This window comes from Chelonia mydas, chromosome 2, assembly GCF_015237465.2.
Source record: "Chelonia mydas isolate rCheMyd1 chromosome 2, rCheMyd1.pri.v2, whole genome shotgun sequence".
Lineage (NCBI taxonomy): Eukaryota > Metazoa > Chordata > Testudines > Cheloniidae > Chelonia > Chelonia mydas.
Genome location: NC_057850.1, coordinates 26483085 through 26505415, shown reverse-complemented (window position 1 = coordinate 26505415; position 22331 = coordinate 26483085). Strand labels below are relative to the sequence as shown.

Genomic DNA, 22331 nt, shown 5'->3' with positions numbered 1-22331 from the left:
TGAGGCAAAGTATTTGTTTAGGTGTTGGGCCATGCCTCGATTATCTTTAATCTCCACACCATCCTCAGTGCTTAGTGGTCCCACTTTGTTCCTTGTTTTCTTTTTATTTATATGGCCATAGAACCTTTTTTCTATTGGTTTTAATCCCCTTCAAAAGGTCCAACTCTGCTTGGCTTTTGGCAGTTCTCACATTATTCCTACACTTTCTGACCTCCAAGAGGTAGCTTTCCTTACTGATCCATCCCATCTTCCATTTCTTGTAGGCTTTCTGCTTTCTCTTAATTACCTACTTGAGATGCTTGCTCATCCAGGTTGGTCTGCAACCCTTCCCTACGAATTTTTTCCCCTTCCTTGGGATGCAGGCTTCAGATAGTTTCTGCAGCTTTGACAAAGTAATTCCAAGCCTTCTCCACATTCAGATCCTTGAGTTGAGTTCTTCAGGACAGTCCACTTTCCTAACTAATTCCCTTAATTTTTTCAAGTTAACCCTTTGGAAATCAAGGACCCTATTCGCAGATCTATTTTTGTTTATCCTTCTGTTTAGTTTGAACTGAACTAGCTCATGATCACTCGAACCAAGGTTGTCCCCTACAACCAGTTCTTCTATGAGGTCCTCACTACTCAACAATACCAAATCTAAAATGGCATCAACAAAAGGTGATTCAACAGAAGTCACACTGCCCTCACTGTAATTGCTGTATACAAAGAACTACAGACTTGACATATATGCGTAGAAGAATATTTATGAAGATATTTTTATAAATGCGTAGAATTTTTGACAAAATATATTTTTATACACAAGTGATCAATGTAAGGATGAAATAAAATAGGGAACATTATAGAGGCCTAACAGTATAAAATTTTAGTGACTACAGCAAAAAGAAATGTATATATAAAAGTATCAGAACTGAAGTTAGCCTAGTTAACAAACAGTAGCTATTATTTTAATATCGAATCAAATTGTTTTCTAAAGTGTAGTGCTAAGTAATAGACCAACTCCGTTTAAGAAAGCTAGTACTGCTAAAAGGCTAAGCATCTAGCTTAAATGCGACCACAAGCGTAAACACAAAGCCACTATCAGGTAAGACAGTTCCCTCAGTCATACCAACCAACCAAAGGTACAGACCTTGTAAATGATTACCGAGCCATTATGGACAGGGTGGCAAAACTTTCCTTTGTATAGAAGGCTGTGTCAAAACAATTTTCTTGAAGGCAAGAGATAAACTGTATTCAAAAGTAACCCCGAATTTCACTGATCTGTTAGCAGGCACATTCTCATTCACAGAAGGATCCAAGTGTTCTGACTTTTGTACTGGTGCTTCCAAAATGCTTGACTAGAAACCAAATAGGAGCCAAAACACGGAAGGCTGAAAAGAAACACCAAGTCAGTTGAACTTGACTACAGCAGTTAATGGTCACAAGCTAAAAGCTGTGTTTAACAGGTTTTCTTGTTTCAAGGTTAGCCTAGCTGTTGAACTTGCACCTCTTCAGAATTTACTTTTGGCTAGAACAGGGTCTTCCTTTTTGTAATCCCTCTTTGAATTATATTGAATTAAAGTCTAAATCACAGAGATGACAAGGAACCTTAGCAATTTAAACAGACATGTCTTGAAATAATATTGTGATCAAAGCATCAAGCAGCCTAATAAAACCCAGGTGGCTCTGGCTTATCATATATGGTACTCATTACTTCAACTGCTCCATTTAATAGATTTCCTGGTGTCAACAAAAGAAGGTTTTGTTATTAAATCCTCCAGTTATGGCTCTACTTATGTTTCTGGAGCTTTCTGGTAAGACAACTTTGCCCAAAGAAAGTTTGAAGGAAAAAACCTATTTTAGAAGTCAAGCCTTTTGCCACTGTTAGCAAAACCATAGAAACCACTGTGGCTTTGTATTATTCATTATCTACATAAGGCTGCACTAATTACTAGGGAGGTACCAGATGACTCATGCTTGCCATAGTTTTGTGTGGGCTAATGTGTTTGTCCCAACAAGCTACATAAGTTAAAACACAAAAACATGTAATGGCAACTTTGTTAGGAAACCTATGTCTGCAAGTTTTTGACATTTTAAGTAAAAGGTATCTTTGTCAATATTTTCTACTGCTTTCCTTTTTCTAGGCTTTGAGTTTTGAATAAAGTTCAAGGTATGAAGGCAGACATGCAAAACGAGCATGATGATTTGACATTTGTGATTATAATTATTTTTAAACAGAACATATCTCTTTCAGATCCATTAATGTTCCACTTGAACCCTCATAAAGAGGAAAGTGATTTGGAGGCTTCAGTTAGATATTGGATAAGTTACCTGTTCTCAGAAATGCCATTGTAAGAGTAAATGCAAATATTAGGATTGCTACATTTGTTTCTTACCTCTCCTCTGTTCATACCAAAGTAGCATTTTGTCAAACATTCTTCTGCCCTCACTCTAGCCATGTTACCCTGCAGCCAGAACCCCTTCAATTAGCATCCTGTCTTTTCCCCTCTTAAAAAGTTAACATCCTGGGCCCCAACCTCAAGGCTCTGCAAGGAAGGGACTGTGGGTAAAGTTTTCAAAAGTGATAATAAGGCTTTAATTTAAGAGCCTAGGTTCCATTTTTAAGAGATTAAAGCATTTAGACTCTTAAATCCCATTGACTTTCAATGAGACAAAGGCAAAATGTCAAATGTCCTATATCCCATTTTCAAAATGTCTTAGGGTCTTAAGTTCCTAAGTAATTTTGCAAATAGGATGCTGGACACTTGAAATTGTGTCTTTATGTCTCATTGAAAGTCAATTGCATTTAGGTCCCTAAATTCCTAAGTCACTTTTAAAAATTTTACCCTGTGTCTATGTATGTGTTTGTACAGTGCCTACCTCAATGGGGCCCTGATTGGTGCCTCTAAGCACTACCATAATAATATATATTGGTCTCTGCCTCTTTGTTTGAAAACTATGTAGCTTTTAGGACAAATATATTAGCCAACAGAAAACAACTTTTTCCTACTTACATCTCAGCTCATCACTCCTACTCCCCATTTTTGTTAGATACCCCTTTCTCCATTCTTCTCCCCTTGATGTTCTTTTTGTCTTCTCACAGTCAGAACTTGGTGCCTCTTTTCATCATACCACACTTCCATCTGGAGCTCGCTATCCTGTGAGTAAACTGACCTCCGTCTGTTCAATTTTAGCTTCCTTCTTTAAGCTATTATTCCAACAATGCTTTCTATTTCTGTCCTGGCACCCAATTATAAATATGTATTGTAATAAAAGTATTGTAATAAAAAAGCATAAAGCACAGACCATTTATACACCTTATATGACACTCTTCCAAAAGCAGCATATTCTTCTTGTTATTCACTTCCACTTTCCACTCCCCAAGATCATCAATCTTTTATTGAGCTTTATAGAACCCTTGGGACAGTCATCTTTTCTTATCTGTCTGTATAGCACCATGCACACGAATGGTAGATAGTAACAGAACAATTGTTTAGAGACTTAGCCTTAGATTAGAAGTGAAGAAAGGGCTTTCTTCATGTTCAGTGTAACAGTGTTGCAGCTGCACTGTTGTAGCGCATTAGTGAAGACACTACTACGCCAACAGGAGAGCTTCTCCCATCAGCATAGCTAATCCACCCCTCTAAGAGGCGGTAGCTATACTGACAGCACAAGCTCTCCCGCTGACAAAGCATAGTCTATACAGGAGGTTCGGTTGATATATGTACATCGCTCCAGGGTATAGATTTTTCACACCCTTGAGCAACCAAGTTATACCGATATAGGTCCATAGTGCAGACCTGGCTGAAACCAGAAAACACTAAAAAATGCCAGCCCTGAGAACTTACTCACTCCTGAGGTTTAGTGGTTCTTGTTTTAACCATATGAACCATTACATCCAAAGGGCACACACTTCCAAAATTTTACAAGTAACAAAGACCTCCATTTTTAAGAGAGCTTGTTGTTTTGGATGTAAAAGAAATGTTCTCTAGCTACTCAAAATGTTCCAGGAGTGGCACCCAGTGTCCAAATAGATTCCTTACAACTTATTCATTTCCCCTCTCAGGCTGTCTTCTTTCATTCTGTGCTGCCAGATCACAGTCACAGACGACTAGAAACATTATACAATACACTGTTTAACCATACCATGTACTCTACGGAGGACGCGTAGTGGTAAGCTTCACATGCTGTGCTTTATCAACAGGAGTACAGTTAAGTCATATTTTCAACTATTTAGCATGGAAAACTACCACTGATTCTGGTAAAGCTTTGCATTTAAATCACTCAGCTATAGTTTTTTTAATTCTGAATTAAACCAGTATCTGCGTAAACTACATTTTTGCAATTGTGTTCAATAACTTTGACGAAGTAACTACAATTTGATTCATTTCTGAGCTACTGTGTCAATGCTGTACTAGTCCAACCCAGTTTTAATCTGCTTTATCAAACAAAAACATCTAGAGAATTAGTAAGAAATATTTTGACATTGCAGCTAACTGAGGTTTTTAAATCATCTAATATGGTTGACCAGGACAGATGGTTAACACTCTCAGTGACAAGTCTAGTAAATAAACAGTTTTTTCCTCTAAAACTGACTGGAGGGCTGGGATTTGTTTTTAAGTAGAATTCAGCAGCTGGAATGAGCTAAGAAAGGAAAAGCTTTATTTTTAAATTTCTACAGTTCTGTCTTTTACTACCTCATCTATCTTTGATAGGCACAAATTGGATTAAGATAAAAAAATCAATAATTATGGGAACTTTCTACAGCTTCAGTGTTAAACAGCAATTACTCTATCAGTAAATAAGATTATGGTATGGAGCAGTAGGAAGTTACTGCTTTTAGTAAATCATCACTGGTAATGGACGAGCATTTTGAAAACTCTATTCCTTTTCACAGATGGAGATAATTCACAATTCAAGTGTAAGTATCTCTTGCAATAATTTTAAAATATTTAGATAAACCTGTTTTCCTGTTTACTAAGGCATAACAAAACAAAATTAGTTTCAATTATACTGACATTTCTGAACAAGTTTTTATAAAAACAGATTTAAAAGCAAAGAGTTAATAATGCAACAGTAAGTTTGAACTATCAAGCAATAAGAAGTCAGGAAGTTCCAAATATCAGGGCTATGTCTGCAACCTTCACTCATCCATGTTATTAGTGTATACTATAAAAGCTGCAAGACGTACAATGTGGCTGAGTTTATACATAATAAACAGCGTGTTAACAGGCAAAAGCAACCAGAACCTGAATTCTCACTATTGCATTTATTTTTTTCCCATTTAATGTACTTTTTTTTTTTTTTAAAGAAAAAAAATTAAATCCAGACTCACTGAATTTGCAGAAATTACAACACATTTCATAGCAAACTCACGTGGCTGATATGGCCACAAAAAAAGTTTTGTTTATTTTGTGCCTATTTAGGCATTGTTTTAGAAGACAAAGATAGAACTGAAAAACTGGCAATCAAGAGTGATTGAATTCACATCGGGAAATTACCATGACCCACAGTGACAAAGTCAGAAACAACACAAGTGATGAATTAACCATACTTTGGTAAGAACTATGCCAGCAAGGGTTAAATTATACTTAGCAGATGTCCTTTGAGGTTCATATTTAGGTCCTAAAGAGCATGTTCTGTCTTTTGTTTGTCTTTAAAACATCTTTCAGCTTCCAATACTACAAGAAAACAATGTAACGTTATGGTCTACTTTTTCAAGTTTATGCACCGAGAATTTAATCTTCCTTTCAAAAATAAAACCTGATATCCCTAAGAGTTAAAAGCATATCTGTTTTAAGATCAGAAAAATAAAAGCCTTACACCAAAGAGTAAATAGTTGATCTCAATCTACGGATTTTCCAAATATATTAATTCAGCATGAATTCAAGTAGTTTAATCTAGTAGAACAAAAGAAGCCAGACTGATGTGTGTATTCTGTGTTATTCCTCAGTAAGCAGTAAATTGACAGACAAGTATTCTGCATATTGTAGTGACAGCCTCGCATGACAAACTTCTCCACAATATTAAAAGCCTTTGACATTTTGTAAACAAATTTGTTCTCTTCTAAATTATTTCCCACCCATCCAATCTTGTCCATTATACATCTTAAATAAATTTAGTACTTCATTCACTTCTATACATACATATGCCTGATCCCCTCTTTATATATTATCATGAGTACTTTCCAATATAGCTTTAAAATAGTTCATACTACTTTAAACTCTGCCAAATTTTTTGCTATGACATGTATCACCTTAATAGACCACAGCAACGACCATGCCTGTAGTCTTTGGTTGGAAAGATATATCAGGACAATGTCTCAATATAGTCTTCACTACCATTATACTTAGCAATACCCATTTAGCTATTTCAGACATAAAGCCATCCATCATAGAATAAGGAGAGATTATGCGGAAAGTGGCAATCTTACAAATACACATTCTATATTCCTTCTGCCCTTATGGCTGTGTTAGTGTGTTCTCTTGGTAACAGCAAGGACTGGAGTCAGTACTCCTGAATTCTATTCCTAGCACCACGACCAATTTTATTTGCAATCTTGGACATGAAGGAACGCCTGCGTCTCAGTCTCTCCAGCTATAAAATGGGTATAAACACTACACAAAGCATAGGTGTGGTTTGAGATTTAATATTTGTTATTATACCTTGATTACTTTAGACAGAAGTTGCTATACAAGTCAAAATGTTACTGTAGTTTTTTCTACATTATTCATTTGTATAGAGGCCTGGTACAGCTTGTGGAATGTTTCAAACTGCATACATTTAAGGACAGTATGTCTAGTAGCACATCTTCCACTACTTAACTGCTGAAATATCCAGCCAATCCTAATTTTAAAGGAGAAAAACAAAGATATACTGATAAGTACATTTAAATTATAGGAAAGACTTAGTAAACGTTTAATTCCTGAAAGTATTAACAATCCACTGAAATTTCCAAATATTCCCCAGTTTCTTTTTTATTCTCGTATGTAGGCTTCTTAGTTATAGATTTCCGGATGAAGCCTAGGTAATTTAATTTTGTTAGTAAAGCATCTAATAATGCTCGTACTAGGTACGAGTTTTTCACTCAGATTTTATTTATGCATCTAAAACCTTTCCTTTTTAACCTTGCTATTTTCAAACTTTACAGCACAATTTGTTATAATCACAAAATTTTAAACTCTCCCCCCCCCTCCCCCCCAAATGAAATAAAGTAATGGAAATAATTCTTGTCTGGCATAGTGTTAGGAGTTTCTCGAGCCTCTTATTCTTGGGAACCTCATCAATATGAACAGTGACTAACTAGCCAGCATTGGTGAACCAAAGGCCACCCCAAAAAGTCAAAGAAACACCACTAATGCTCCAATGTCCACCAGCCCTAGACAAAAAGTCTGAGGAAAACTTTCAAACATTCAATCTAGATTTTCCCTCTTCATTTCATCCTAGCATTCAAAATTATACTTCCTTCTTGAAGCCTAAATAATGTCTCTTTCATTTTTATTTTACACCTAGAACATTTATAGACCATAAGAGTTGTTTAGCGAAGCTGAATGCATTTACTGGACCATGTTCATTCTACTGTGCTTCTCTATGCTTCTTTTAATTTATCAACATTCTTCAGGGAAGGATATGGCTAAATATTTAAACTAGCTGGGGGAGGGGGATAAAACGCTCACTCTAAACCTCATACTCCAAACATATCTGGACAAGGTTTACCAAAAGAACAAGTGACCCAAAAGCCCCAAGATAACTGAACAGAGCTACAAGGAACCATAGAGGCTGCAAGCAATCAGCCTCTAGAAATAGGACACGGCAACCCCACCATTGATATGGACAAAAAAATTTGCAGACTGAATGATCCAGGGCAATTAACTGTATAATGGAAGTAACTTCCAGAGCTGTGAAAAATTTACTTAAGAGACTGAGGGAGTACAAAGCTAGCATGGAGAAACTTTACTGCAATTGACAATATCATCAACCGTTTTATAAGACAGCGAAGGAAGACAGAGTATGTTAAGGAAGAAGGAAGACTGTTCATAAAAATACAGTTAGCATGAAAAATATTGAGCCTAATAAAGCTGCCATCATTTTGAGGAAATAAAAGAGTAAAAAGAAGAGTTGCAAGCAGATACAGACAGTAAATAATGGATAAAGCCAGGACCCTTTACAGATAAGGAAACAAAGCTTGTTGGCTAATTTATTCCTTTACGTGTTAAGGATTTTTAGTGCCAAATTGGTTCAATATTTAGCTTGATAATAGCCTCAAAAAAAAATAAAGCATATCTGTTAGATATCAGATAAGATAAGGATGCTACTGTTCAAAAGCAAAAGCCTAACACTTGAACTATTAAAGACATATGATTTCAGAATTACATCTTTAGATTTTGGAAAGTAAAAAAATTAAATGTGTCCCCATAATTGCCAAATCTCAGAGTATTCTATTAAAAGCAGAATAAACTGCATCCAAGCTTTTTTCCCCCGAACTGCAGCACTGCAGATTTCAGGGTGCAAAGAAAGAACAAGGAAAAACCCCTTTGAAAAAAAAGCTCACAATAAATTTCACCTTTTCCACATATTCACAGTAATGTTGTGAATTTCACAAAATATACATGGTATAACATACAAAATAAGAGAACACTCCTTTATGTCCCTACTTTTTAAATAGAAACAAGCATATCAGACTTACATTCTTTGCTATATTACTAGAGCTTACATACGACAGGATGCAAGAGTGAAGTCAATAAAATAGCAGATTGATATTTCATACTTCTGAGTTTTAACCTGACATATTTCAATTTTAAGTTCTTTCAGTTAACCAAAACTAAACATGAACTATGTTTGATTTTAAAGTTTCATTTCATCAACCTCAGACTATTCATAACTGATGAGACTAACTTAAGTGTGGAATAATCTACAAATTCATAACCCTGAATGTTCAGCAGTAAATCAATACTTGGTAAATGTTTAACATTTTCAAAATACAGCCATGAATAACAATGCAGATACAATACCCAGAGGATTTATGCCATAATTCAAGACACTCTCTCGTTGTATGCCTTCATGTTTCTAAAAATTGTTAAGTTCTCCGGTATATGCTTTAATTTCTCGAAACAGGGTTTTATGTTATCAATTTTGGCAAAAAAAAATTTATAAATTAAATGTATAACAGCGTATTTGGACAGTGACAGGTGATGATGTTTTAGGTTAATATTGTTGGCCACCTAGAATTGGAAGATTTTTAACAAGTTTATTTGTCTTAATATAAGCGTTATAAAATGCGGAAAGTATCCAAAGAGTAAACTAAATGATCATATGTCATACTTATGACTACTAGAAAAGAATTCATTTGAGCTAAAACAAGCAGACTAAAAAATGAGGCCCTGTTGGCTTTAAAAAAAAAAAAACTTGCATATATTGCAATGGTTCAAACGACAGAAGCACATTGAAGATGGAAAAGTTGTACTAGCTCCTCTAGCACATCTCATGGCCAGCAAGGAATGCGTACGTACATTTCTTACAGTTTTGTTCATTTAAAGTTTCTCAGGGAATGAGACTTCTATACCTTTCCTTTGAGGACTAGTCTACAATTAGTTGTTTTTTAAAAAAAAAAAAAAAAAAAAAAAACACCAACAATGTGCTCAGCAACTGATAACTGGAGTGCTACTAGCAAGCATTAAGCTGAAGTGGCACATCTTCATAAAAATTCTGTGAAGTAAAAACAAATGAAAGCCCAGACCGATATCTTAGTGTCTGTCATGGTGTGAGAGAGGGGAGAGTGGAAGGGTTTCCATGCTTTTTAAGAAATTCCTTGGTGGCACATTTTGGCCTTTTCTTTAAAAAATGAACAAGAGACAGGAAAAATAGAGAAGTGTTTTTAAAAATCATTTTACAAGTAGGTGCTACAACAAAATCTTAATGCAACTCAGATCAGGTAACTTAATGCTCAGATTACGTAACAGATCTGCGTGGTGCTTCAAACAGCAAAACATGCTCCATTTTTGTACCATTGAATTAAATACTGAGCATCAAGATTTCTCCACCACTTTAAGTATTATCCCTACAGCCTTGAAAGTCCAGAAATGCAATAACAAAGGAATGTGTGCATATATTTCATATAACACTAGTTACCCAGAAAAATAATTGTTTGCATACAATTTTTAAAGTTACATAAGCAGACTTTGCTGGGATAAAAGCCATTTAAATGAGCTATTCTGAGAAGATCTATGTTAAGGATTATGTCTCCCTCTCTACCTCAGTCACTGATAGAGTCAAATCTGCTGAAAACAAAAAGTCTTGCTAAACAGAGAGGAAAGCTGTTGTTTTGCTTCTAACATAAATCTTTGAAGCAAAAAATCCTGATCTATAGAGTTCAGCACCTACAATATTAAACTGATTTAGTCTGCTGAAAAAAGAGACAGTGAGTTATTGGATCTGTATTTAATTCAATGCACTTTATAACATATTTTAGGAATTCAGTTGTATAAAACTATATCTGAACCTTATCAGATGAAAATAGTTCCCCCCCCCCCTTTTTTTTTTTTGCAAGCCCTGGGTTTCATGGCTGAGAAAATAAATTAGTCTGATTCTTGTAAGCTGGGTAACAGTGCCCCCTAACGGGGATTTTAATGTAAGACTGTTTCCATGGATATTATGATGATTATTTTTATTAAATTGTATGCCACCCAATGTTCTAATAAACTGGATGGATTTTTTTAAAAAAAGTTTTGATAATAGGTAAGTAAAAGTTAAAATATAAAACAAAAACTAAAGTATTTGAAAGAAAAGCAACAGTCTAACAGTATTTCTGGTTACTAAGAAAACGTTTGGGTAAGTCTTCAGGGACAAGTGAGCTCTGTATCTTTCGGGGTGCAGTCCAAGGCTAACAGTAATTTATCTAACCCTTTTTAAGGAATGTTACCATTGACTGATATGGGATAATAAAAGGACACGTTCCTTGGAAGCACTGGCCAGAAAAGCTGTCATGCAGTACACATGAAACTCTGGTGAACAAATGCATGCCAGCAGTTGTGTGACCATTATAGTATCAATGTTACTTTCCTCTCAGGAACCAGAATCAGAATTCACAGATTATTGTGCAAAGCACTGGGCAACGGGGGTGGGATCAGAAGCACGCAAAAGGTCTTTACTCAAATGTGTAACAACTCATTATGGACAGATGGAGCAAATTTTGATACCAACAGTTCTATACATTCTAGGGCATAAAAACCATCCTTAAAAAACATTTCTGATCGTCAACAAACAAACAAGTATGCAAAGGACTTAGAGGTTCACTGCAAAAGCAGCAGACCTCTTTTCTGTTACAATCATTAGAACAGTTTGTGAAGGAGTCCTGAACAAGCCTATGAAAGATTTGATGATAAACAGTCTACTTCTCAGAATTTTCTTTGGCAACTGCATCTTATCTACAATTTAGAATTCTCTGGGTGTGCAATTCAGAATGTATTAAAAGTAGCATAAACATGGCCACATCACTACCTGGTGCACTCTTGCCAACTACCTGTAACTGGGAAATTGGTGTGTCAACACAGAAATTTGCGTACATGAGCCAAAACAGCCTTGTTCACCAAAATATTGTGGACACATTTAAAAAGTGTGGACATTCAGATTAGTGATTTGCAGCAGGAGACAGAACTTTGGTTCAGATCAGAGGGAGTTCCGGTTAATTGGGGGCAAGTGGAATGGAGACTGTAGAAAAAATTATTTTACTGTAATTGGATTTTTGCTTCTCAATTGCAGATGTTCCTTCCTCTTTGAATGACAGGAAGCATTGAGCAATTAAAGGCAGCTATTTTGGTTAACTGTTGTACCTAAATGCAGAAATTCAGTCAGGTTAAAGTTATTTCTGCACCCTCAGCGCACAGACTGATGACTGATGAGATATAAACTAGCAATTCCCACACAGAACAAGTATGTTTCCAATGGTCTTGTGGGTAAAACATTGGACTGGGAGTCAGGAGATGTGGGTTTATTTCCTGGTTCAGCCACAGACCTCCTGTGCAAGATACTTAAATCCACTCTGTAACTCAGTTGCAATGTTTAAAATGGATAAATACTTCCTTACCTCTCAGGCATGCTGAGAGAATAAAATCCATTAATAACTGAGGCACTCAACTACTATGGTAATAAGCAGACTAATGAAATAGAAAGATGAGTAGGTGGGGGCATGGAAAAAAGCTGGATGTGACTGCTAAATGGCTCCAGCCTGGTAATTTTGGAACATGTAAGTGGCTCTTAGGCATCTTGCCCTTTGGGGGGCAAGTTGGGGTGGGGACTGTGTTTAACCTCAGAGAGCAGGGAGTCTAGTGAAACACACAGTCCCTCCCCCAGCTCGCGTCTCAAAAAGCAAGATCCCTAGGAGCCATTTACATGCTCCCAAATTACCAGGCTGGACTGATTTAAATAAAGGAGAAAAATGGAAAGCCTTGATTTATACCATGAATTTTAATCAACTTTTTTAATTGGTACTTCAGTTATTTTCTAAATAAAGATGCATTCTCACTGGTTATATAACATTAAAATATGTTGATTTACAGTTAAACAGAGCCCTCTGGTACATCTTTTTGCTGCCTAGGTTGGTACACTAAAACTATATATATGTAAGCAATTATACAGTTTAATATTTTCAGATTCTTATTAATTGTACATTTTGGTACATTAGAAAATGGTGAATGATATATTATTAGATAAATTGGTTTACTTTGAAAAAGAAAAACAATTTAAATAAAATTAAAACATCCGATTTAAATTTAAAAAATCCATTTTAAAAAAAATTTTCCTCCAAAAAAAAAAACAAAAAAAACCCTCAGATATTTTGTTCACCCTTCAGATTACCAATTTTCAACTAGTGAATAGCCACAGGCCTACAAAGGTGTCCTACAGCTTCCTGAACCAAAAACAGAACAGAAGAGAATGTTACACCCCTCACCATCTTGTGATAGAGGAAAAGATGAGAAACTGATTTAAGATAATTAGTTCAAATATAATCAAAGACCCTGTTTGGGGAGAGATCTGGTAGTTAAAAGGATGCTAAGTTGCATAACCATAACTGGTCCTGGGCAAGCAACCCCCTATTGCCAACCACCAATGGATTCATTAAGAAACTGAAGTCTCCAGCGCTCCTTACATAGGAAGCAAATTATGGAGACACACTTGGGGAAGTAAGAAATATTGAAGAGAAGTGGAAAATCCAGAGTAACTTCCTTCCTGTGAAAATTTTAAAAATGGTTGTGCCTACTTAAGTTCACTTAAGGCCACCCCCCAGAAAAACAAATGGGCAGGGAAAAATTTAAGTGAGACCCAAAAACTGCAAGCCCTAATTACAAAAAAAGAGTCAGGAATTTGTTTAAAAAAATTCCTAAGAGGACTGAATCCCACACCAACTTGATCATGGATAGGGAAAAAAGACAAAATTGACTGATAGACTTAATCAGTCCACCGTTACCAAGGTCCCAAATACCTAGCCCTGGACAGAACCTGAACAGTGACAGTGCTTAGAACTCTGGCACCATATGGAACTCTGTCTACAACAGGGCTCTCCCAGCATTAACACCAGTGGAACAGAAATGGCATTAACAATAGGAAGCTGTTGCAAATTTTCCTTTTTGCAAACAAGTGCTGAGGTTTAGCTCCCCCAAGAGAAGTGGCAGCTAGCTTGTCAGTTGTTGGAACGGGCAGGCCTCTGCCCTATTAAAACCTTTCCGCCCGATTTAATACAGTACAGACAATCCAACACAGTTACACTTTGGGAATTCTTACACATCCCCAGAGCACCAAATAGTACACTGCCAGCAGCCCCGGAGTGGCGGGCAGCGCGCAGTCTTCCCCTCCCACCCCAGCCCTGGAGGGGCTCCCCCCAGCACTGGGCAGCCCCAGCTACCCCAAGTCCCAGCCACCTTAGCCTCAGCAGACTTCCCTTCCTGGAAAAGAAGCAGCCTACTGGGCTGGGGCCAACTACCAACAAGAGGGAAAGGTGCCTCTGGACAGAGCATGGGCGGAGCCACACGGGGCTGTTTGGGCAGGCTCAGCCTTCCCCTGCCTATTAGACATGACACCTATGTCCTTGCAGCTCACTGCTCATTGAGGCCTTTTGCTTCCATGAGGATCAGCTATCAGGGAGCATTGTATCAATAAGCTTCAAGCCATGCAAGAATGGCCCTGAGGATAGATGACAACCAGCTAAGAAAAAATAAGTACAGTCAGACCTTTGTAAAATTTGCCGTGGAGTGAATGCTCTGATTAAAACTTCCTTCTGCTTTATCCATCCTCAAAAGAAAGGAAACTAGGAACGCACAACTGAAGGCAACAGAAAGACTGGTTAAGGGTATTATAACAAGAAGAAGCCTATACTGCCAAACAAATGTTGCCTTAGACACTGTTGACAGAGGCATACCCAGTTACACACTGGTATGCTGATGATACAAAATAAGTATTTTTAATGTTAATACTTAACAGTTCTCTAGATCATCATACAGTATTCCAAGTACTTTATAATATAACTCATCTTCACAACCTGTGTGAGGAAGATAAGCATTATCAAAAATGTTACAGACGGAAAAACAAAAGGATCATCTTTTACCATCTTTTAATGGTATTTTTTGGATAAACAAGGTCAATCTAGTGAAAACCATGTACTTAAACAGGGATGAGGACCTAAATCCCAGCATTTTTGACCATCCTACCATTCTGTCTCAAGCACACAGCTTCCACAGGCATGATTACTATAGCACTTAACAACAGCGTGTACCTTCAAAGCCAGGAGAAGCAGCAAGGCACAACTGGTTGAAATAAATGCTTCAGAAAGGCCTTTCATGAAAACTTAAAGCTCATAACATACCCAAAAATTGTATACTCCACTAGTAGCTGTGGTAGTCCATAAAAGGGAGATCTATTTTATTCAATACAGTGCAAAAAAGCTCCACTAAGTGAAAAGCAGAACTATTAAGTGCAAGGAACTAGACTTCACTTATCCCTCAGAAATACCATTACAATTAAGAAAAACAGTGTTCTCCCAGGGGAACAGGTATGTCTAAAGTGTGATCTCAACAAAAGATGAAGAAAACATCTTTTCTGTAGCCTCTAATTGCGAAGGGAAGTAGACTTTAGCCCAGATAGGGCTTTAAAGATGTCTTCTAGCACCTCAAAACTGAAAGTTTCCCTTGGAAAGGCACACAAAGATTCGGCAACTTCATCTATTGAGTTCTGTCTGAGCCAACAATCAGTTGAACTGTCTCTCAAAGAGGTCTGATAGATTCAACTCATTCATCTGATGCTATCGTTCCAAAGTGAAAGATCTGTGTTGTGAGCAGCAACTTCAGTAGTTTTGAAAAGTGTTGTGCAGGGTTGATAAAAAGAGATTTTTTGAAAAAAGGTAAAAATGAACCTATTTAAAATTGTGTGTGAAATTATGCCAGTGTACGTTAAGGCCTAATCTATTAAAATCATTTAAACTAAATTAACAAAAATATTAAGCAATACATGTTTTTAAAAGTTCCTTTATTGCACTGATGGAAGACATTAGTTAACAAGCTGGGACCACAGTTTGTTGAAGTGCTAAACACTCTTGACAACAGAAGCCTCCTTGCAGGTGCACAGAGAATATCTTCATTTCAGTTTGTTCAGCTAGTTCGGTTCAATGATTAGATCATTCAAGTTAAGAAACCGATTGAGAGTTGAGAAAGCAGGAAAGCTTGTTTTCTTCTTTCAAAACATGAACAACAATTAGGTGTGAGGATGGAATCTACTAGTTCTAAAATCTTGAAGCACTTGGTGATCAGAAACAGTCAGTTCAATTAACTACAGATATTTCATTTATTTTATCTAATTTAAATGCAAACCACCTTTTGATAAATCTACTGTTTTTTCTTACGTATCCAGCACATTAAGGATAGTTTTAATTAAAACAAACATTTTAAAATGCTATTTTTTGTGCATTTTAATGGCATTCCAATTTTCAAATAACTTGAAAGAAAATTAAAGTAAAAGAAAATACATCATTCATTATGTTCTAACAAAAAATATACAACTTAAGAATCTGAATAAATTTATTTAAGCAATTATAAAGGCTTAATATACATGTGTCTATTGTATCCTCTTGGTTAGCAGAACATGTCAAGTTTAGTTGCCGCAGCTGTATTTAGTTGCAAATGAATATGTTGTATGGGTTACGAAACAATGAGAGACAACCTTTCTTTAGAAAAATAAAGAATACAAATGCAAAACAAGGTAAAATAGATTTAAATCAAGGTTTCCTGCTTGCTGATTTAAATCTATCCATCCTGGTGTCGTATAATACCAAAGAACAGGGGTTCTCAACCTTTTTCTTTCTGAGGCCCCCCCTCAACATGCTGTAAAAGCTCCACGGCCCACCTGTGCCACAACAACTGGTTTTCTGCATATAAAAGCCAGGGCTGGGGTTAAGGGGTAGAAAGCAGGGCAATTGTCTGAGGCCCCATGCCACAGGGCTCCCGCAAAGCTAAGTTGCTCAGGCTTTGGCTGAGAACCCCAGGTGGCAGGACTCAGGTCCCTGGGCTTCAACCCCATGTGGTGGGACTTCGACTTTCTGCCCTGGGCCCCAGCAAGTCTAACGCTTGGAGGACCCCCAGAAACCTGCTCACAACAGCCCAGGGGGCCCCGGGCCACTGGTTGAGAACCACTGCCAAACAGCACATGAACTAAATTCACTGTTACTGTACTTGATGGCCAACAGTATGGCTCCAGAACTTTCAAAACGTCTTCTTCCAAGCATCTACAGTCTGGAGTTCTCAACATTACACCCCATTCAGTGGATTTTCCTTCATCTTATTCACATGCCACCAACTAAGCCTCACCTTTAACTTTCTAGAACCCACAGCTTGTTAGATAGTCCTCTCCAAAAAAGTCTTGTGATGGAGCAAGTCCACAAACTCCTGAGTGGGTGACTTTAGGAAAACTCCCCGATTTTTTTTTTTTTTAAATCTTTTAGTGTTTTCTCCCCAAACAAAAGCCACATTTTCTGTTCGAAACTTACAATCTCCTGCTTTTTCCAATACATAGCCACTAAAGAGCTCTACCCTATTTGGATATGGTGAATACCTCACATCAGGGCTCCCAGATATTTTATCAGGGTGAGGATGTTTACTTCCTGGACTTCACACGTCTGAGCAAACTGAATCCGTAGAGAACCATTTCAGAATTATAGTAGCATCTACTAGAAAGTAACACTAATTTTCTTTTACACCTTTTAGGAAACAGAATATTCAAATACACATTTCCTTGCACTCTTGAAAAAACTTTAAATGCCTTTAGCAAGAATTTCACTTTCCAGTGATTCCCACTGAGGTTGAGAATAAACTCTTACCTCAAGGTAAATTTTAACAGCTGAACTAGCACAACAAAGATAAAGTATATTTGCAAAATGGCTATTAACTCAATTGAGACCCCAAATTAAGCTTTACAAAAAACAGGTTTAAAAACACCCCATCTGAATAGAAATATTTTCAACATTAAAAAAAATTCCAGCTAAACTTTAATCTTGAATGTTTTCTGCAGCATTATAAATAAGAACAGCACTGTGCTAGTACAAAAGAACCAGAAAAGGGAACGGATTATAAATTAAAGTAACACTAGCTGGTCCAGTTTTATTACTTTTTATATTTCATTCTGCTTAAGTAAACAGAAAAATGCACAAGGCAATTACATGTTTTATTAATTTTTTATTAATACAAGATGTTATTGGCAACCAAGGAAGAAAGTTATATATGACCTCAACATCTTTCAACATTTCTGGATTTCAAACCTACCTATTCAGAAACTGACAAGAGTAAGTTAAGACTCCTGGCTCAAGACAGCTCTCTATCAATTTCTTGCCCACATGATTTTGCACACAAAGAAGTATTCTTTGCATTACTTTAGAATGGGATCCCCAGGTCCTAGCTCCACCAGTCTCCTATTTCAGCCTCAAAAATCTGTGCAATTTTAAGATATCAGGGGAGATCTGGATCTTTAAAAGGTAGGCATTGCACCACTTTCTCCTGTAGATCAAGCAAAGCTTCCTCTACTTGTATTTCACCTTCCTCTATGTAAACTTCATCCTACAAAAGTGATGATCCCATGTATCCATCATCATAAGTTGCAATCAGTTTGGAGAAATGTTTTTTGTTTTTTTGTACATGGTACTCAATGACCAATGACGAATGACATCAATTTCTGGAGCTTTTCCCTCTTTCACTGCTGGTCCCGGTAAACCGGAAAACTACACTCTAAGAACTCCACCAGCTCATGGTCATAATAAGAACACAAGAATGGACATAATGGCCCATCTAGCCCAGTACCCTGTCTTCTGACAGTGGCTAATGTTTCAGAGGAAATAAATAGAACAGATAATCATCAAATGGTTCATCCCCTGTCGCCCATTCCCAGCTTCTGGCAAACAGGGACACCATCCCTGCCTATAATGTATCTAATGCTTTTTTGAACCCTGTTATTATCTTGGCTTTCACAACATCCTCTGGCAAAGAGTTCCACAGGTTGTCTGTGAGTTGTGTGAAGAAATACTTCCTTTTATTTGTTTTAAACCTGCTGCCTATTAATTTCATTTGGTGACCCCTAGTTCTTGTGTTATGAGGAGTAAATACTTCCTTATTTACTATCTCCACACCAATTATGATTTTATAGACCTCTATCATATCCCCCTCGTAGTCAAGTTAGGCTTACCGGCCTGTAATTGCTGTGATCCCTCGGGAGCCTTTTTTTTTTAAATGGCATTAATTTAGCTATGTGTGTAATGCATGGAGTACTAGCAGACTGTCCATGCCTGGTTATACTATGAAGTGATAGAGGAGGAATCCTGTCTCTGTGAGCTGCCAACTCAGACTTCTCCCCACAGACTACAGCTTTCATACCTTCCTACAAGTCTATAGGGAAATTGTCATCTGACTGGCTGCCCTTCTCCACTTCCTCACATTTTGGGAAAGGGCTGCTGAGGTACAGCCTAGTGCCTCAGCCTATCCATCAGGCAGAGATCTTATCCCTCCAAGTAACCAAAGGATAAGGTCCTGATAGAGTCCTTCAACCCTGTGCGCATCTGAGAGCCAACTGGGGAACTGCTCCATGCTGGCTCTGCAACTTTCACCCTTCTAGCACTGTCCCCATCCCAAAAGAAAGAAAGGGAAGGGTTGAAGACCCTCTGGGTGAGAGGAAGAGAAAGAATGATATCCTTTTGTTTGTGGGAAGGAAGAAGAATTAAATGTCTTGTTTGACGAAGAAAAGAATTGAAATGCTGGGATCTGTCCTCCTTTCAGTTGGTCTCTTTTTTCCTGAATTTACGCAAATGTACGGAAGATACAGAAAATTAATGCAAGATTACATAAATTTTCAGTGTACTGGATTTTACATTGAAGCTGTTGGCAGGTATGCAAGAGAGACTTCTCTTCTGGGATACCTATGCCTGTACAGGAAAGGAGAGGAATCCTTTTGAATAGCTGGCAACAAGGGGAAGGAGAAAGGGAGGTAGTCTGGTGCTCTTGCTCCTGGTCACTCTCCTGTTCAGCATACCCCTATCAGAAGGGAAACAAATGGGCCGGATCTGTACCTTGGTTTTTTGGTGCCTTTTCACACTGGCAAGAGAAGGGGTGTACTCTGGGCAGCTGAAAGGGCACTTGCACCAGGCTGGCTACTTTTATAGCAGTTTTTCTGAATTCTTGCTGTCCTCCATTATAAGAGCTAGTTTCATCCTTCATCCCGCCTCAGCATGCCTGTGCACAAAAGAGCTGTTTCTCTCTTAATGGCTCACCAGATTTTCTCACCTTGAGCTGTGCTACATGAAGGAGGCATGGCATCTGCCTAAAGGCTGCTTGGGAAGAGTGAGGCATGCTGAGCTGACCTAGCTACAGTGTTCCTCCAAATGCTGGGGGCTGCTTAATAGCAGTAGCAACACTGTAAAGGAGCAAACTCTAGTCAGGTGAGTAGGTAGAAGGAGTCAAACTGAAACAATGTCTGTGTTGCAAGAGAGAGGGTTGCCAAGCTAGGGACCTGACATTTAGGTGAGGGAAATTCCTCTTAGCTTGCATCTCCCTTGGAGGTGGGGTGAGAGAGGGTCCTGGCTTACTAATGGTTTCACTGTATTGAAGTGGGTTCCCTTCAGTTGAAGCTAGCTTGCAGATGCTGAGCCTAAGAGGGAAGCGAGACCTGGCAGCATGGGAACTTTCTTGCTATGGACAGCTGTTCTGTACTCCTGGCAAGAGTTGAATGCTGCACATGGGATTAAAGGCCTATACGGGAGCTGGCACATCACTAGTTTCATTCCTAAACACTAGCCATATATCTACGCTGCAATTAAACACCCACGTTTGGCCCATGTCAGCAGACTCAGCTCGCAGGGTTTTGGCTATAGGGCTCTAAAACTGCTGTACAGACAGTTAATCTTGGGCTGGAGCCCAGGCCCTGAGCCCTCCCCTTTCATGGGGTCCCAGAGTCCAGGCTCCAACCTGAGCCCAAGCATCTACAGTGCAATTTTACAGCCCGACAGCCCAAGCCTCACAAACCCAAGTCAGCTGATACAGTCCAGATGTGGGGGTTTAATTGCAGTGTAGACACACACATTGAATGCATCCAGTGAAGTGAACTGTAGCTCACGAAAGCTTATGCTCAAATAAATTGGTTAGTCTCTAAGGTGCCACAAGTACTCCTTTTCTTTTTGAGGATACAGACTGACGTGGCTGCTGCTCTGAACCCTGTAGATAGTAAGAAATTACTGACCAGCAGCGGAACATCGGTGCAGGTGTGAACGCCTGAAGCTTTTTTTTTTTTTAAATTCATTTTAAATTGTCAAGATTTCAAATTGACAATGCCCCTTAACCTACAAACCCTAGCACTTCAGACTTCCAATAAGTATTTAATAAGAGCTTCTCTACATTTACAGGCATAACTCTCCATGTGGACATTTTCCCCAGAATTTTCTAGAATATGAGTGTCCATACAGGTGAGTTATTCCAGTGTAATTATAGCAGTCTAATTATATTGGGGTAGTTATGCCTGTGTATTACCTATGTAGATAAGCTCTAAATCAGATATACAGGATGGGAGCTTTATGTGTAAGTTCTGGAAATGCATTATAGATTCTTATTTCAGTCAAAAAGAGACCTTGTAACAAATGTGAGTGAAGTTTCCAGCCATAGTTGTGTGTGTGTGTGTGTCTTTTATTTTGGTTAGGTGGGTGTTGTGTGTGGAGGGGTTTTTTGGAGGGGGGAGGTTGTTTGTTTTTTTAAAGAAATCAGTATACTTTGGCTTTTTCTGGGTGACAAAGACTGTAAATCCAATGCCCTAGTTTGGACAAACTGCATGTCTTACCTTCATCAAAGTCTGCATCATCTTCCGTGTGCTGAGGGAATGGAAAGCAGTTGGTGATTTCAAGCCTGTCATCCACCACAAGTCCCAGCAGCACTCCTTGGACCACCTCATTCCCCTGTCCTTCTTCTTGGTAATGCTTAATAATCTTTAACACAACCTAAAAGTCAAGAACAAAAAGCAGAATATGAAAGCCTATTCTGTATTGTGTCTTTAAATTCGTATAACAAATTGTTTAAGTAAGTTATCTGAAATGGTAGCTGAAGACCAAATGAACTACAGGCTTAAAATGCCAGCAGAAAGTCCTGCACAAGAAGCTATACAAAAAAGTTGCACTGTAACTTTACCTAATATGTTTCACTGAATTTAATGTAGGCCAGCAGACTGGATCACATGGTAAATTGAAGGGGAAGTATTGACGACCACTAAAGGGACATGGGAAAACAATTTTTTTTTTAAAACAAAGATTGATTTGCTGAACGAACTCCCTTTAAAAAAAAATTTTTGTTAATAAGGGCAATATGGACATTTCTGCTCTTTTGCTGCAGTAACTATTAAATACCCTCTTGCAGCAGCTATAATCACTCCCCAAAGCAGCACAGGAGATGGGAAGTGAAACTGAAGATCAAAAAGCAGTGAAAATGATTATGCACAAACCAGTCAGAAGCATAGTTTTAAAAAGACAGAAAAATATTTCTCAAATTTTCAGAGGTAGGGCTTTTAAGGGTTACTTTTAACAATATCAGTTACAAAACTGAAATGGAAATATGACACACTGAAGGTGTTCCTTGAAAACATTTAGTCTTAAGACCAACAACAGAGAAGCTAAGTGGCATAAACAAGGGAGAAAATACACTTAAGAGCAGATATGAAAGCATGTAAACGACTAAATAAAAAAGGATCATCATTACAATTCTCACACCCCTCCCAACTCTGAACACTACAATAAAGTATCCCCATGTGATGAAGAGCTGATATTGTAGATTATAATATTGTGTTTTCAATGGCTGATT

General features: G+C 37.8%; 1 protein-coding gene across 2 annotated transcripts in view; it reads right to left on the bottom strand.

Annotated features, from left to right (window-relative positions):
• Positions 1-22331, bottom strand: part of EIF3H (eukaryotic translation initiation factor 3 subunit H) — a 121916-nt gene that overhangs the window by 66988 nt on the left and 32597 nt on the right. For both annotated transcript variants that reach the window (XM_037892094.2, XM_043539161.1), the window contains exon 2: positions 21322-21478. In XM_037892094.2, the coding sequence (XP_037748022.1) occupies positions 21322-21478 (157 nt within the window). The remainder of the gene's footprint in view (positions 1-21321; positions 21479-22331) is intronic.